Source organism: Hemicordylus capensis, chromosome 3 (genome assembly GCF_027244095.1).
Source record: "Hemicordylus capensis ecotype Gifberg chromosome 3, rHemCap1.1.pri, whole genome shotgun sequence".
Lineage (NCBI taxonomy): Eukaryota > Metazoa > Chordata > Lepidosauria > Squamata > Cordylidae > Hemicordylus > Hemicordylus capensis.
Window position 1 is genome coordinate 296,531,596 of NC_069659.1, and position 15,149 is coordinate 296,546,744.

The 15,149-nt window shown below is 44.6% G+C and overlaps 1 protein-coding gene across 7 annotated transcripts in view; it reads right to left on the reverse strand.

The window, feature by feature from the left end:
* EPHB1 (EPH receptor B1) overlaps nt 1–15,149 on the reverse strand; it is a 482,626-nt gene that overhangs the window by 46,443 nt on the left and 421,034 nt on the right. For 5 of the 7 annotated variants that reach the window (XM_053307810.1, XM_053307809.1, XM_053307814.1 and 2 more), the window contains exons 10-12: nt 13,652–13,774; nt 10,322–10,569; nt 8,253–8,468 (exon numbers count right to left, since the gene is read on the reverse strand). In XM_053307810.1, the coding sequence (XP_053163785.1) occupies nt 8,253–8,468; nt 10,322–10,569; nt 13,652–13,774 (587 nt within the window). The remainder of the gene's footprint in view (nt 1–8,252; nt 8,469–10,321; nt 10,570–13,651; nt 13,775–15,149) is intronic. The other 2 variants (XM_053307812.1, XM_053307811.1) reach the window with 1 other exon arrangement.

Below are 15,149 nucleotides of genomic sequence, written 5' to 3' on the forward strand. Positions count from 1 at the left end.
GTTGGCTTTTAAAATAGCGTAATTATACTATTTCCCACAAGGAACCCTGAGATTTGCAGCTTTATTTATTTGGGGTATGTATATATTGCCTTTCAGGAAGTTTCTCAAGGGCACACAGGCTTTGTGATGGTGCTAAGAATTTTCTGCTTGAGAGCTCTTGCCCCCTTTCCAAATTATAAGTTGCAAAGTTCCAGGGGGGAAGGCATGACAATTAAAGTGGCTTAGGTTCATGGAATAGATACGCTCAGTAGAACAGACCTCTGTTGATGGCTCTAGTTAATATGCTCTCTTTGTTTCTGCACATACACCTTGATGCAGGAGGCACAGATCTCTCTCTCCTGCATGAGGTATTTGTAGTGAGAAAATTAGCATTATGACATTTATTCCAGCTGTGGTGCTCAAAACATAAACAGTAGCTGAACTAACAAACTCTCATTCCCATGAATGCCAATGAACATGCAAGTCTTTTAGAAAGGATGGCATGTTTCCTGCAGAGAATATGAAGGTGCTCTTACACTTCCTAGGCCCAAAAGCAGACGTCAAAGGCTGACAGCAACAGCTGCTTCCCTGCACCTCTTTGCATATAAAGTAGAAACAACAGTCTTCAGGGTTTTATCCTGAGTGACACTTCCTCACCCTTGACTGTTTTGTATTGTGAAGCACGCAAACTTCCTTTGCTTCAGGCCCCTTCCCCTAAGAAAGATGGCAAGGGAAGGGCAAGGAAGTTTAGTTGCCCTTGGCACAAAGATGACAGCTCATCACAAGTTGCTGAGCACACCGGATGAGGAGCAACAGGTATTCGAGTTCTCAGTCTAAAACGATAAACTTCCAATGTTAGGAGGCAGCTAATATGAGTTCTCCTTCTGTTTCTGGGTGTGTCTGCAAACATGCATCTCTGTGTGAGTACATCTCATTATGGTTACAGGATGAGGAGTAATACCTATTGCTAAAGTCATGGGGAGGAACCTAGTAAAAACGGAAGGGTAACAAGTTGTTCTTGTAAGAACTAATCTGCCTATTTTCCTTTTACTATCCCTACAACTGGACTAAATTTGGTCTAGATCAGTTAGACAGTTCACAAGTTAAGCCACTCACACATCAAATGTTCATGTGTCTACCATCATGAATTGGGGTGGATGACATCATCACAAACTATGTGTTTGAGGTGTCCCTGGGTGTCCCTACAAGTGGACCAAATTTGGTCCATATTGGTTCCCACTTGCACCTCAAACCTTCACGTGTCTGCCATCTTGAATCAGGGTGGATGACATCATTACAAACTACACCCTTGAGCTGTCCCCCTATGTGCCCTTACACCTGTAGCAAATTTGGTTCAAATTAGTTAGGAAGTTCACAAGTTAGCCTAATTTCACCTCAAATGTTCACGTGTCGGGATGTGCAAATGATTAGAATTTGAATAGATTCGACTTGAATCTGGGTGATTTGAGTGATTCAAATTCAAATCGAATCACCCCTTAAAAGGGAAACTAGATTTGAATTTGAATCAAATTTTTGACATTTGATTTGAGGGCTTTTGGGCACCTTTTAAAAAACCATTCAAGCCACCTGATTGGTTAAAAAAGGCACCAAAACAAGCTCAAATCAATTCAAATTTGATTTGAAATGAATTTTCAAATTAGGTTTGAATTCAAAATGAATTTTCAAAATTGAATTCGAATTTGAATTGAAAAAATTGATTCATGCACATCACTATTCACATGTTTGCGACCTTGAATTGGGGCAGATGACATCATCATAAACCATGCTGTTGACGTTTCCCTGTGTATCACTCACTACAACTGTACCAAATTTGGTAAATTGGTTAGGCGGTCCAAAATTTAGCCAGTTAGCCATCTTGCACCACAAACATTCACACACACACCACCATGGATCAGGGTAGACAACATCATTACAACTGCACCACCGAGGTGTCCCTAGATGTCACTCACTACAGCTGCACCAAATTTGGTTCAAATCAGTTAGACAGTCCACAAGTTAGCCCACTTGTGCCTCAAACGTTTACACATCTACCATCTTGGTGGGTAACGTAATCACAAACTATGCCATTCAGGTGTCCCTATAGCTGTACCTGATTTGGTTCATATTGGTCCAAGCATTGTGAAGTTGATGGGGGACACACACACATACAGAATGCTGGGTGATCTCATAAGCCTACTGGAAAGTAGGCTAAAATGCACTTGTGGTGTCATAATGTTGGTTATAGTGACAGCAGAAGTCTATATGTTTAATGTTCTGTGTCTTTTCCATAACCTGAGAGTTGGAGGGCATCAGGAGTGGCAGGAGCACTGCCTCAGTCCAAAGGCTGGGACTACCAGAGGAGGAGTTAAAGCTGGACCCAAAAGGTTGTGAGGACCTCCAGCCAGGGACTGGTGGTCTTTATAGTGGGCCCAGTGGTTCAGCTTTGACTTGTAAGTACCCAGGGTCCAAATCTGGAACATATGTGGGCCTTGTTGCCTTCTCCCAGGAGGATGGGAAGCTCAAGCTGCCAAAGCACTGTGGCACTGGATCTGAGTCCTGGGCCTGTTGTCACTTCTGAGATCTCAGGAGTAATGGGGTGGGGAGTCCAGAGCAGGGATGGGGGTCCTGACAATGGGCATGGTTTCCTGCTATTGGAGCCGCCTCAAACCCCCTACATCTTTTTTGTGGGGAATCATGTCCTTCATGCATATTCAGTCTCCATTTATGCTGGGAGCAACCACAAGATCCTGCTCTTCAAAGAAAGTCCCATCAGTTCCATGGTGTGAGTATTGACTGGTCCTGACATTCTACTGGTATAAATATGAATTCCCATCAGCTCTTTCAGTTGCATCCCATTTCATTCGGCTTCAGTGTCCCTGTGCTAATATTATACAAGTGCAAAAGGTTGGTTTTATGAGTTCAGGGTTCATGTTCCTTTGAAAGTCCTTGAATATACAACCCAGACATCAAGATTAAATGGAGAAGTGAAAGAGCTGAACTGTGGGCATGTGTATGAAGTGCAGGGGTAAGGGAGCCATTATGTCATAGTAGCTGTTGTGAGCAGTGAATATAGAGGAGCCTCCAAGTAGCCAACTGCCAGCTTACCTTGCTGTGTTGGGAAACACTGGCAACAACATTGAGGATTTGGTTGCCCTACACTCACATGAGACTGGTGACTGGGACAATATCCCCACCTGTCCAATAGGAGGATACAATATCTCACTATCCTGAAAAATCTTGTGTATGAGAGAAATCTTTTCAGCCAAGCATCTCTTCAATATGAAGAGAAGACGAAAAACATGGTTCCCTTATTTATAAGAGCCTGTACGCCTTTTACATGAACTATTGATCTGTTGGCTATGGTTGTTTTGTTGTTAATGTTTAGGTCTGTGCAGGTTGAAAACTGTCTGACCCAACCAGGAAATTGGTGCCCTATTTCCCATGAACCTCCCCCCACCCCAAACAACAACAACAACAACAACAGCCAGGTTTGGTGGGATCATGTCAGAAATCTGTCAGTCTGTCAATTTTCTGACATTTAGTTGAACTCCCCTGACCTCTCCCCATCCAGCTCCCTTATATGGGACTCAGGTGGGTGCAGGAGATAGCAGGCAGAATGCCCTCTTCTCTCCCTGCCCCCGAAGCACTGGAACAAGTCAATGTGCCCCAGAATGGAAGCCCCAGAGAAAGGCGAGCAACATTGTGCTTGCTGACTTCTGAACCCATTCAGCTCCTATGTAAGTGAGAAGGGCAAGGAGAGGGCAGTGAGTGGGTGGGGATCAGTATTGCCTCTAACAGGGATTCTCAGATGTTATTGACTACAACTCCCAGAATCCCCAGCTGCAATGGTTTTTGCTTGGGGATTATGGGAGTTGTAGTCAACAACATCTGGGAATCCCTGTTACACATGGGTGGAGATCCAACAGGCATGCCAGAACTCTGACAAAGCTCTGTAATGACAGGAGGGGTTTTTGTCATAGTTCTTACTGTTGCAACACACTCCTGTTGTTGCAAAACTAATTCCAGTAACACCTGACATAAGGATACTGGGCCCAATGTGCCTGTAGGATTTGACATGATGCACAGCCCTATTAATGTTAACGTTTGTAAGGCACCCTGGGACTTTTTGTGAAAGCACAGGATATAAATCTTTAAAACAAATACATAAATAATAAATCTGCTCTCACATTGCATAACAAAAGGAATAACTCTGTTTTGTGACATCATCGTGACCTATTTGATGAACAAGGATTGCTCATCAAAAGAGCAGAAAGAGAGAGAGTCAGGACACCAGGAGGGAAGTAAGCAGCAGCCAGAGCATGCAAACTGTGAGAAAACAGCAATCTTGTTTCCATGTAAATGATTCATGCCATAATTAAAACTAATGCGGGGAGGAAGAGAAACACAGACAAAAGTAAGATACTGACTCTGGGTGGAATTGGTTGCTCTAGTTTTCAGTTGCTTTTCAGTGATGGATGGCAAAACAAATCTGGTCTTCATATAGAAACACCATTTAAATAACAGAAAAGGGAGAACTTTGCTTGAAGGTTGTTTTGTCCTACCGTTTCCCCAGAGCAGAGCTATGAACCTGCTGTGGGAGGTAGTGAAGTAACTGCAGGCACTGCATCATTTCCCAGCTGCTGGGAAGGCCATTTGTGGCATAAACTAACAATAAAAATACAGATGAGAAAATCTGATTTTTCTCCAGAGGTGGGAGAGGCCACTTCATGCCCAATCTAGGCAGCTAGCGCTAGGCAGTTTAAGCTCACACTGATTTACTTAAATGGGCCTCAATATGCAGCCTGGAGAAAAAAGACCTCCCAGCTAAGCCATGGATGGCTGACTCAAGGATGGCTGCTCAGATTCTCACTCGGTGTAAATTGGCATAGCTCTACTGACGGCAAGAATACCTACTCCAATGATTCATGTCAGCGGGGAACTGCCTCTTTGGGTCTGGTAAAGCGTATACCAACTTATACCAGCTGCCTTCTCCTTCTTTGCTGGCTTGCTGGTTCGGTTTGGCACATCCTCTGCCAGCACATGCTGACATCAGTCATGTGCTGCTGTTTCTGTCTAACCAATGCCCAGAATAAATGCCACAGCCATGCTCCTTAAGATCCTATCTGCTATGTGAGTGGGTTAAATGGTGTGCTTTGCAGCATGTCTGGGAGGATTATGGATCAACCTTCTGATAAGCTAAGCTGAGAAAGGAATTCTGGGACTATCACAGATTATAGGACCCTCTTAGCCACACCCTCTCAACTATATGAAGGGGACAACATCTTAAGGACTTTTCTACATGATCTATTAAGCTGCCCTAACTATATTTATCCTTTGTATTATATTCTCATAGGCTGATCCAGAGAAAATGCCATGTTGGGTTTGGTGCAAAAAGTGAGTGTTCCAAAGATTCAAGGACAGCCTACAGGCAACCCACAGATCCACAGTTAGAGAAAGGGTATAACACGAGGTGAAACTGAATCAGGCTTCTGCAGGCATCTCCTGCTGACTGCATCTCTCTGATCTGTGTATTCATACTGTGAGGAGCCCCGGGACGAGCTTGGGTTCCCTGGTCCTTAGAGAGTCTGATGGCTTGGCTGAGATTTCTCCACAGAAGTACAACTTCAAGATGAGACATGTGCCTGGTGTGAAGCAAGTGAGAAACGAATGCACCTCTGGAAAGGTCCCAAAGCTTGATGGTCTGCTAGTCCTGCCCCAGTCTGTGTTTCTGTGATCTCACTTGGATTGCCATGTGTCAGTTCAAGAAGGATGTTGACAAGCTGCAAAGTTCAATAACAAGCTGCTATTGAAGCTATTGCTTTGTCCTCCACACCTCCTTCGTTGATCTGGCTGGACCTGTGCTGCTGAGTGAGCCAAGACTGGTTGTGGCTAGAATCAGGGTTGTTAAATGCACCCAGGGGCTGTGGAATGATTTTCCTTTTGATGTTTGCAATGTGTCCTCTCTGGTGGCTTTTCAGAAGTGCTGCAAAACTCACCTCTTCATTGGTATCCAGTGCAGCAATGGCATTGCTGTTCTCCACTGTGACTATCATATTGGGGCTATTCCCACGCTCGGGGAAAATCGGGCTAGGAAAGCCTAGCCTGATTTTTCCCGATCGTGGGAACCACCAGGCTCGGCTGCGAGCCCTGTGGTTCTGGAGTGGGTAACCGGCTCAAGAACCACTGCCCGAAAACCAGGTTTGCGGAACGAGCACTCCGCAAACCTGTTTTTTTTAAATTGTGAGTAGCCACGGCGCGGCTTTGCACCGCTCCTACTCATGAGTAGACCCCTGGAGGGGAGGCGAAAAGCCGCTTCCTGACTCCGGGGGTCTCCCCAGTATGCCCTGCGCGCTCGCACAGGGCACACTGGGGCTTCTGGAGGCTGCATGGCCCCCGAACTCCCCAGCCCCTGCCGGCTCCGGCTTGGAGCCGGCAATCGTGTGGGTGGCCAATCCGGCCACCCAGGGCTCCCTCCCCGCTCATGAGCGGGCTTAGCCCGCTCTTCCTGCTCACTGCCCCAAACTGGGTCTCACAGATCGTGAGACCTGGTCCACTGTTTTTCTTTATGATCCTTTGTTTGATTGTATTTTGACATTATTGGCTGACATTCCGACTAATGAAGCACTCGCCAATGGATGTTGCACTAGCTACTTGTGCTAAGTCTGGAGCTTGTGTCCCAGACTAGTGTTGTGCTCTTGCAAGTTTGCTTGTGTTTGCACAACAGTTGTGCAACCTGTAGCACACCTCATTTGTTTTAAAGGGTACTTTTGTACAACAGTGCTATAGCACAATTCCACAAATCCCCAGGTTTTAGCACTACTGAGTAATCTTTTTTGCACTAACACAATTTTGCCTGTTACTCAAGTGTTACATCAGCCAGGATGTCAGACATTAACCTTATTGTGTTTTACAATATTGTAGCTGCCTTGGGCACAGAAAAAGGCAGCTTATATAGGATATATATACATACACACACATACAATAAATTAAAAAGAAACAAGCTAAAGGTATAATGAGGCAGATTTTAACTTAACATTGGGCACAACATCCCAACTAAAATATAATTCAGTGCTGGAACAAGTTTTCCAGGAAGGTTGTAGAATATGTTTCCTTGGGGGGCTAAAAAGGCGGGGCTGATAGGCCCTGATAAGGGAAGCTTTCAGTACAGGATGTCCTGAAATGTCACTGAGAAGTTAAAACTAGATGATTCATTGGATTCTTTTCTACTATCTGGTTTCTCTAATTCTACCAAAAGAAAAAGATTACTGAAGCTTGCTGGTGTATGAACAACCCTGCTAAGGACCAGTAGCTCCTGATCATCAACACTAGTAGTGTGTGGTGTTTACAGACACTAGCTACATATTTCCAAGTCACAGCATGGCACTAGTAGGAGCTCTTTGAGCCAATTGTGAATGTGGGGTCTGTTAAGCCCATGAAGATTGCTAATTATCAAGCTAAGCCAAGACCACTGTGACCTGGTTCAGTCTCCTGCCAAGAAAAACCACCAAGCCCTTCTTAAATAGGAGAACTGACAGTTCAGATGCATTTTAATAACTCTATTTGGTAGACTTTTCAATGAATAGAGCATTTAGACCCCTTCATTAAAGGGCTAGAATCTGCTATCTGGACCACACAATACAACTGACACATGTACCTTGTAGTGACATCATGTTCACAACTCATGTTGCTCTACCACTGACATTCAATATGTATTGCAATATGAGACCCTGGATTTAATGAGCTGTTGGAAATCTGATATCGGAAGTAGTGCACTATCTTGGCAACAACACAAACTCTGAAAAGAGCACATTTCCAGCCTCTCCACAATTTCATTTTTAGCTGAATGGCTGTGAGGTGGCTGCTGTGCTGAGCCTATCGCAAGTCCTAATGATAAGTACTATTTTGCTGTTCCCTTGGATTTGCCATCTGCTGTGATCACCTGTTTGCTATTGGCAACAGCTTCATTTTTAGGCTCTTTGGAGCAGGCGCTTTTCTCTCTCCTCCCTTTCTCTTTTTTGTATTGCATATTTAAATTCTAATTTGTTTGGGGCCAAGTCTACTGCTTGAAATACATCTGCAGCTCAACCCTGATCCTCATTATCATCATCCCACAGATTCTAAGTCTAATAAAGATTAGAGTCAGCTTAAGTTCCAAGAAAACACTGAAATGTGAGGCCCAGTCTATTATTGCAATTAGTACTAACTGCTGGGACCTGCACACATGCCTGCTTCCACTGAAGTTCTTATACGCACTAAGGGTAACAGGTACATACCAAGGAGCTGGTATAAGTTGGGTCTGAGGTGTCATCTTGTAGATAGCGTGAGAGGCCAAAGTCAGATACTTTGCAGACCAAATTGCTGTTGACCAGGATGTTCCTGGCTGCGAGATCCCGGTGGACATAATTCATTTCTGCAAGGTACTTCATGCCAGCTGCAATCCCTCGGAGCATTCCCACCAACTGGATGACTGTGAACTGCCCATCATTTTGCTGTATTAGTGAAAATTGAACACCAAAGTTAGCATTCCCCTTTTATCCAGTGCTAAACTACACATTTGGTTAAACATGGAGTTTGGTCGTGTGTGTGCTTAAGTTAAAAGAGCATCTAGGAGTGGGGCAGGGATCAAGACCAGGACCACAATGCATGTGGAGGGGAATTTATCCCTCTCCCATTCTGCTGCAGTCCTGACAAAAACTGCACCCATTGGCACCAATGGAAGCTTCCCTTTGGAGGCTAATAGCAGCTTCAGAGGGCACATCGTTGTAGCAATGTGGCAACAACACAGAGCAAAAGCATTAAATATCCTCTCCCTATATGCCATGGCCAGATCTTGATCAGCCCCTATCCCATGGCTGCTATTTAACTGAAATGGAGGCCACAGTTCATTGGAGAGCATCTGCATGCATGCATAGGTTTCCAGGTTCAATCTCTGGCATCTCTAGGCACGGCTGGGAAAAATTCCTGCCTGAAACCTTGGAAAGCCAGTGCCAGTCAGAGTAGACCATTTTGAACTAGTTCAATCAATGGTCTGACTTGGCATAAGGCAGCTTCCTAGGAACCTGTGTACAAACACACACAGGCCCAAACTACACATATAACATAACATGTTGATTGGCCTCAGAGATTTTTTTTTTTTTTAAATCCAGACTGGAAACAATTGCCCTCAACACAGGCCCTAAGAAAGGAAGAGCTATTTGGGCAGGTAGGGGAGGCTGAGGATTGGAAAACTGAGTGGAAAGAAATCCCGGGAGGTACAGAAGTTCAGAGTCAGGGCCTGAAGAAAGGGGATAGAATAGGCAAAGGGCTGAGAAATAGGAAATTGGGGAAGAGTGGGTGAAGGAAATAGAGTCGTGAGGAAAATAAGGGTAGAGAACACAGGCAGTTGAAGAAAGGAAGGGTCAGTGAAGGGGATCTGAGGATAATGCTCAAATGCCTAAGGGCAGGAGAAGCTGAATACTGGTGGAAGAAAGTCGGGGCGGGGGGGGGGAGATACAACAGTACTAGGGGCAGAATGTTTGTGTGTAGCTAGAAGTATAGTAAAAGTTTATAGAGTTTTGTCACTATCTCAATACATGTTTATGGATGATTTCTTAACAAGATTGATGATCGTGAGAATGAAACCTGGTAGTAGTAATGGCTTAGGATCAATTAATCAGGGTTTGTGTGTGCAGAGCCCAATTTGCACAGCTAGCACCACCACATGAGCTGGTCTAATTAGATGATTCAATGCCATTAACAATTTCCAACAAAAAGTTCTAGTAAGAACTAATCTGCCTACTTTCCTTTAATTATAATCTTAATTTCCGTCTCAAACATTCATGCATGCATCGTCTTGAATTGTGTCCCTCCAACTGTATAAATTTGGTCCAGATAGGTTCCTGCTTGCGCCTTAGATCAGTTAGGTGGTTCACAAGTTAGCCCACATGCACCTCAAAGCTCATGAGTCCGCCATCTTTAACTGGGGTGGATGGCATCATCACAAACTACAGGTGTCCCCATGTGTCACTAACTACAGCTGTACCAAATTTGGTTCAAATTGGTTAGACGGTTCACAAGTTAACCCACTTGCACCTTAAATTATCACACATCGCCATCTTGAATTGGGGTGGATGACGTCATTACAACTATGCCACTGAGATGTCCCTATGTGTCCCCACAACTGCACCAAATCTGGTTCAAATCGGTCGAAGCATTGCAAAGTTGATAGTGGGAGAAACATACGGACACACACACACACACACGGACACACACATGGACGGACACACACACACACAAAACTAGGTGATCTCATAAACTTACTTTCCTTAAGGAAAGTAGGCTAAAAAATGATAGTCTCACTTACTCGCAGAAAGGAGTCCAATGCTCCGTTTTCCATGAATTCTGTGATAATCATCACCGGGCGGCTTTTGGTGACCACTCCCTCCAGCCGAATGATGTTCGGATGATCAAACTGACCCATGATGCTGGCCTCACTCAGGAAATCTCGTCGCTGCTTTTCAGAGTAGCCGGCCTTTAGTGTCTTAATGGCCACATAGATTTCTCTTTTGCCAGGCAGTTTCAAGCGCCCTTTATATACTTCACCAAACTCCCCTGTAATGGTATGGAGAGAAGTCACTACCAACTCTACCCAAGCTGGCATTTCAAAAGGGAAAAGTTCTAAGAGCTAATTATCCCCCTGGGCACCTAAAAACAAGATTTCAGCTGCTTCTCTGAAAGATCAGTGGTAGGAAAATGCATGTGTCTAAAAACTAGGGGTATGCACGGAACTGGGTGGTCCAGTTCGGTTCGAGTCTGGATCGGACCCAAACTGGACTAGGCCAGTTCATTCCGACACCCCCTCTAACACCCCCAGCTTGATTTGGTCGGGGGTGGTGGTGGTTGGTGAACATTTTAAAAAATAATAATATTTTTTTTTAACTTACCCTTTGGGCGAGTTTTTGGAGGCAGTGGGTGGGGGGATCTGCTCTGCCTGTGCAACTGGCCTCTGCATGGCCTGGGTCACACAGAGGCTAATTGCACAGGTGCGGCGGCTTCCAAAATAGCCACCGTGCTGGAGGGGGAAGGCCCGAATGGGCCAAAGAGCCGGCCGGTGGTGGCATGAAGGGAGGCCGGTAGGGGAGGGGGAACCTCTGCGGACCCTCCACTCCACTTCCAACAACTCAACTCCCCCGAAGGGGGTAAATAAATATTTTATTTTTTAAAAAATTCATGAACCCCCTGAAAGAGTCAGGGGGTATTTGGTCTGGGGTTGGACCAAATGGGGGATGGTCCTATTCGATCCCGAACAGTCGAACCACATAGGTTCGATGTCGAACATGTTCGACGTCAAATTTGTTTGCACATCCCTACTAAAAACTACCCAAGCATAAGGTAAGCAGATGCAACAAGAGGACAGGGCTCTGGTATCTTTAAAAGTTGTGCAAAAGAGGGAGATGCTGGCTAGGCAGCTTTTCCCACCTCCTTAGCACTGTGACAGACAAGGGGTACTTGCTGAAATGCTCTGGTGTGAATTCTTTCACATGCACGGAAGATCCAGAAGACCTATACTATATGGCATACCTACCTGGTTGGTCCATTTTTGCCATTGTAACGAAGGGTCACCCTACACACTATGAGAAGTGCATGATTAAGGCGTGTGCATATGTTCTTTTTATGCTTGGGACCATAGTGTGGAAGAGAGCAGCTTTAAACCTTTATCTGTCAAGGTCCTGATTGGGCTCCTCCTGGGCGATTTCCCACAGAAATACGCTCCATTTGGTACCAATATAGATCAGAGCCATGGGAGAGGCAAAGGCTTATAGCCCCGATGACCCTCATGCTATGGTCTCCATTCCAACTGGGGCCCCCTACAATTACTATTTATGATCCAGTAGGACTTACTTCCAAATCTATACATTTAGGATCAGGTTGCAAGTTAGGCAGGATAAATTTAACTTCGTCACGCTTAGTGAAAGGCTAAAAACTCAAAAAGAAAAGCAATGTTAAGGAGAAAGAAAAATATTAAAGTCTGGGTGTTTTTTGTTTGCTTGTTTAAATCCAAACATTATACCAAAGGAGACTGATAAAGGAAAAGGAGGGAGTGGGGGACGTGCTGCTTGAGCTCTTTCCCAAAGTGCATGTGAGCAACCACCTTCTTATATCCTCTCTCACAAAATGGGAAGGGAAAGGCTGTGGGTTGATCAGGGGGCTGAGCAAAGGAACCAAAAGGTAAAAGAGAATTAAAGATGCTTCCAGATGGCAGAACGTTCGTTCAATGACTGCAGTGCCATCACCCCACAGAAGAGGTGCTTCCCAGTGCAGAAGTGTGGTGCCCTGATGGTGCAACCATTGCTGTGCCGTGCCACGCACACTGATGTTGCCAGAGCATTGGACTGGTCGTGATCAGAGTGGGATTCTGCTGGCAGATGCTAAGCATGCCAGGCCAGCACACCTGGTGCAAAGAGCTCCATCTGAAAGCACCTTGGTGGAGGGGTAGGCGTGGGGTCAGGATGATTGCAAAGCAAAGAACAAGCAATGGATGCAAACAATGGGTTGCCACAGACAACAACTGGTTATAAGAAGGATGAAGAAGCCTGGAGTGAAATGAAAGAGCAGGCACAAACAGCAGTGGGTGAGTTCAGACACTCTGGAGAGAGAGATATGACAGGTCAGCAAATGAATGTTAATTTAAACCCTGCTGAAGCTGACTCCAAATAACAGAGTAGCAAAGAGGAGGCCAAGAGGTAGATTGTGGCCTACCACTGACCAATTTCTGATGAACCACCTCGTACTGGTATTTGTACCCAGAATGCTAGACTAGGTAGGCCTTGTTCTGAACCAAGAAGGCACTCCGTATGCTTTTAAGCAAGATCGCACATTCAGTGTCTTCACTGTGAAGAGATCCTGAGCATGCACTCTTCCTTTGTAAATTTAAAAATCATTAGCAACCCACACATTCTACTAATAACAAACCAACCATGCAAGACTGAAATCAATCCTCCCATGGTATAGCAGACATGGAAAATGTTAGTGTCTTCAGCTGATAATACTTTTCTCCTTTGATGGACAAGATGGCTCCAGGGATGTCCATCTGGGGTCCACTGCATTTTCCTTGCATGGCCTCATGACTCTGTTTGCATGGGGGTGGGAGAGAAAATGCTGCCTCCCCCAGTTCATCCATGAAACGTGTCTTAAGAGGGGGGGGGGGTTTCCTACAGGTTGCAATGAACCAAACAAAAGACTCGAAGAGAACATGTAAGGCCAGTTATTACTGAGTTCATAAATGCTATGATTTTACATAGTCATTTTGTACAAACTATTGGTTTTGAACAGCTACAGGTTTTTATGGGGGCTTTCTCCAGTGAAATTAGCTAACAGCTTCAAAAAGGTAAGATTCCGGCTGCAGCAAATAGAGAAATGCCATAAACTAGGGAGCTATTGCCCTACCTATTTATTGTTAATTAAACCAGGGAAAACAACAATGTATTAAAGTGAGTCAATTAATTAAGCACAATCTCTTAAATCACAGAAGAAGATTCAGTTAGGCTTTCAAGGAGAAAAGTGCCAGTCCATTGTTAATTGAGTTGAATGAGCCTGAGCATCCACAGTGGAAGAGAGAAGGAAGGAAAACGAAGGGAGGAGAGGAAGGGGAGGAATGGCACTGAACACCTGCCCAATGGGAAATGAGTCACACCTGCTCCAATGACTTCTTCTATCTTCACGAATGACACGTCAATTTCCTTGGCAAACTCACGAACAGCTTCATTGGGGTCCTCATATGTAAAAGGGTCAATGTAGATCTTCATTCCTGGGGAGCCTTCTCAGTTGAGAGAAGAGCAGGATAAAGAGAGGGAGAGAGAAAAATCATATTCATCTTGGGCAGAGGGATCAACAGCATCTGTCCCTAAACCCTTCTTCCTTCCCTACCTAAGTATCCTCTTAGCTCTCCTATTCAGTCTCTCATGTTCTTCCATCCCTCCTTTGATATTGTTCTCGACTTCCCCTAAGTTGTCTTTTTTTTGCTACTCTCCTTGAAATTTAGAACATATTAGTTATAACTGGCAGATTGGGAGCAGGCCATGAGTTGCACCAAGAAAGTGGGTGCATACTGTTATTTATTGAAGCAGTAGCAAATCCATTAGCAGACAAGTCAAGGAAAGAACTGCAGGTAGAGATCAATATTTATCAATCTGACACCTTTCCTGCATCCGTCTGATTGCAAGGGTTATACCAGGTGGCTATGGCATAGCACTGAATGCAGAGCAAAAAACCAAAATGAATTGCAGCAAGCTGGGCGGACAAATGAGTGAGCAGGAGGGGGAGGAAAAAAGCAGAGAGAAGAAAGAAGGAAATTACTTTGGAAAAAGTTTTCTCAAAAATAATATTTTTTTTAAAAAAACCAAGATCAAGAGGATTCAATCAAAATAAAACAAGATCATCACAGTGTGCTTCTAAAAGAGGAGGTGTACACAGACAGGTGAAGGCCTTAAGTGAGTGGAGAAAGTAGTCTTCCAGCCCTTTGACATTCTAGGAGTTTTCCAGTTGATGCAGACTGACCAGCCCTGCAGCCTGGAGTTAAAGGCCTCCCCTTGTTGAGTGAGCTCTGCTCTCTCTTGTTTAGACGGAACATCCAGCCTACAAGAGGGACATTACAAACCCAAACCGAGTTTGCTGGTTTTATGGCAACAATGGTGGCAAGTTTATGATGCTTCTGCTCATGCATAATTTAAGTCATTTTTATTTACTCAACACACCTTTGATAGTTTTGTGGCTGCTACTAAAATGACAGAATGCAGCAATTACAAAGAAGTGAACATCCTAATGATAAAATAAGCCTCCATAATAAATATGCTCAGGCTTTGCTTTAGCCTCCTAAAAGCATCACAAGGTCCCTTATACCAGGCTGCCAATGCTCTACCAGACCTGGCAGGGAATGTGTATGGTGCTGGGGAGAGTTTGGGAGGCTGCCTGCAGGAGTTAACTCTAGGAGAGAAACCTCATTATTTCACTCATTAAATTTTAAGAGAAATCTCACACTCAGGAACACAAATTGTGTCGGTGGAAGCACTTCCTCCCATCTGGTGCACATTAAATAGTGGAACACATGAATCTAACTAGGCCAGTCAACTGTTGTGCAGTAGGGCTTTTTGGGATTAAACCCTGTAAACCCAAGCACTGGGAATGTGGGGAAC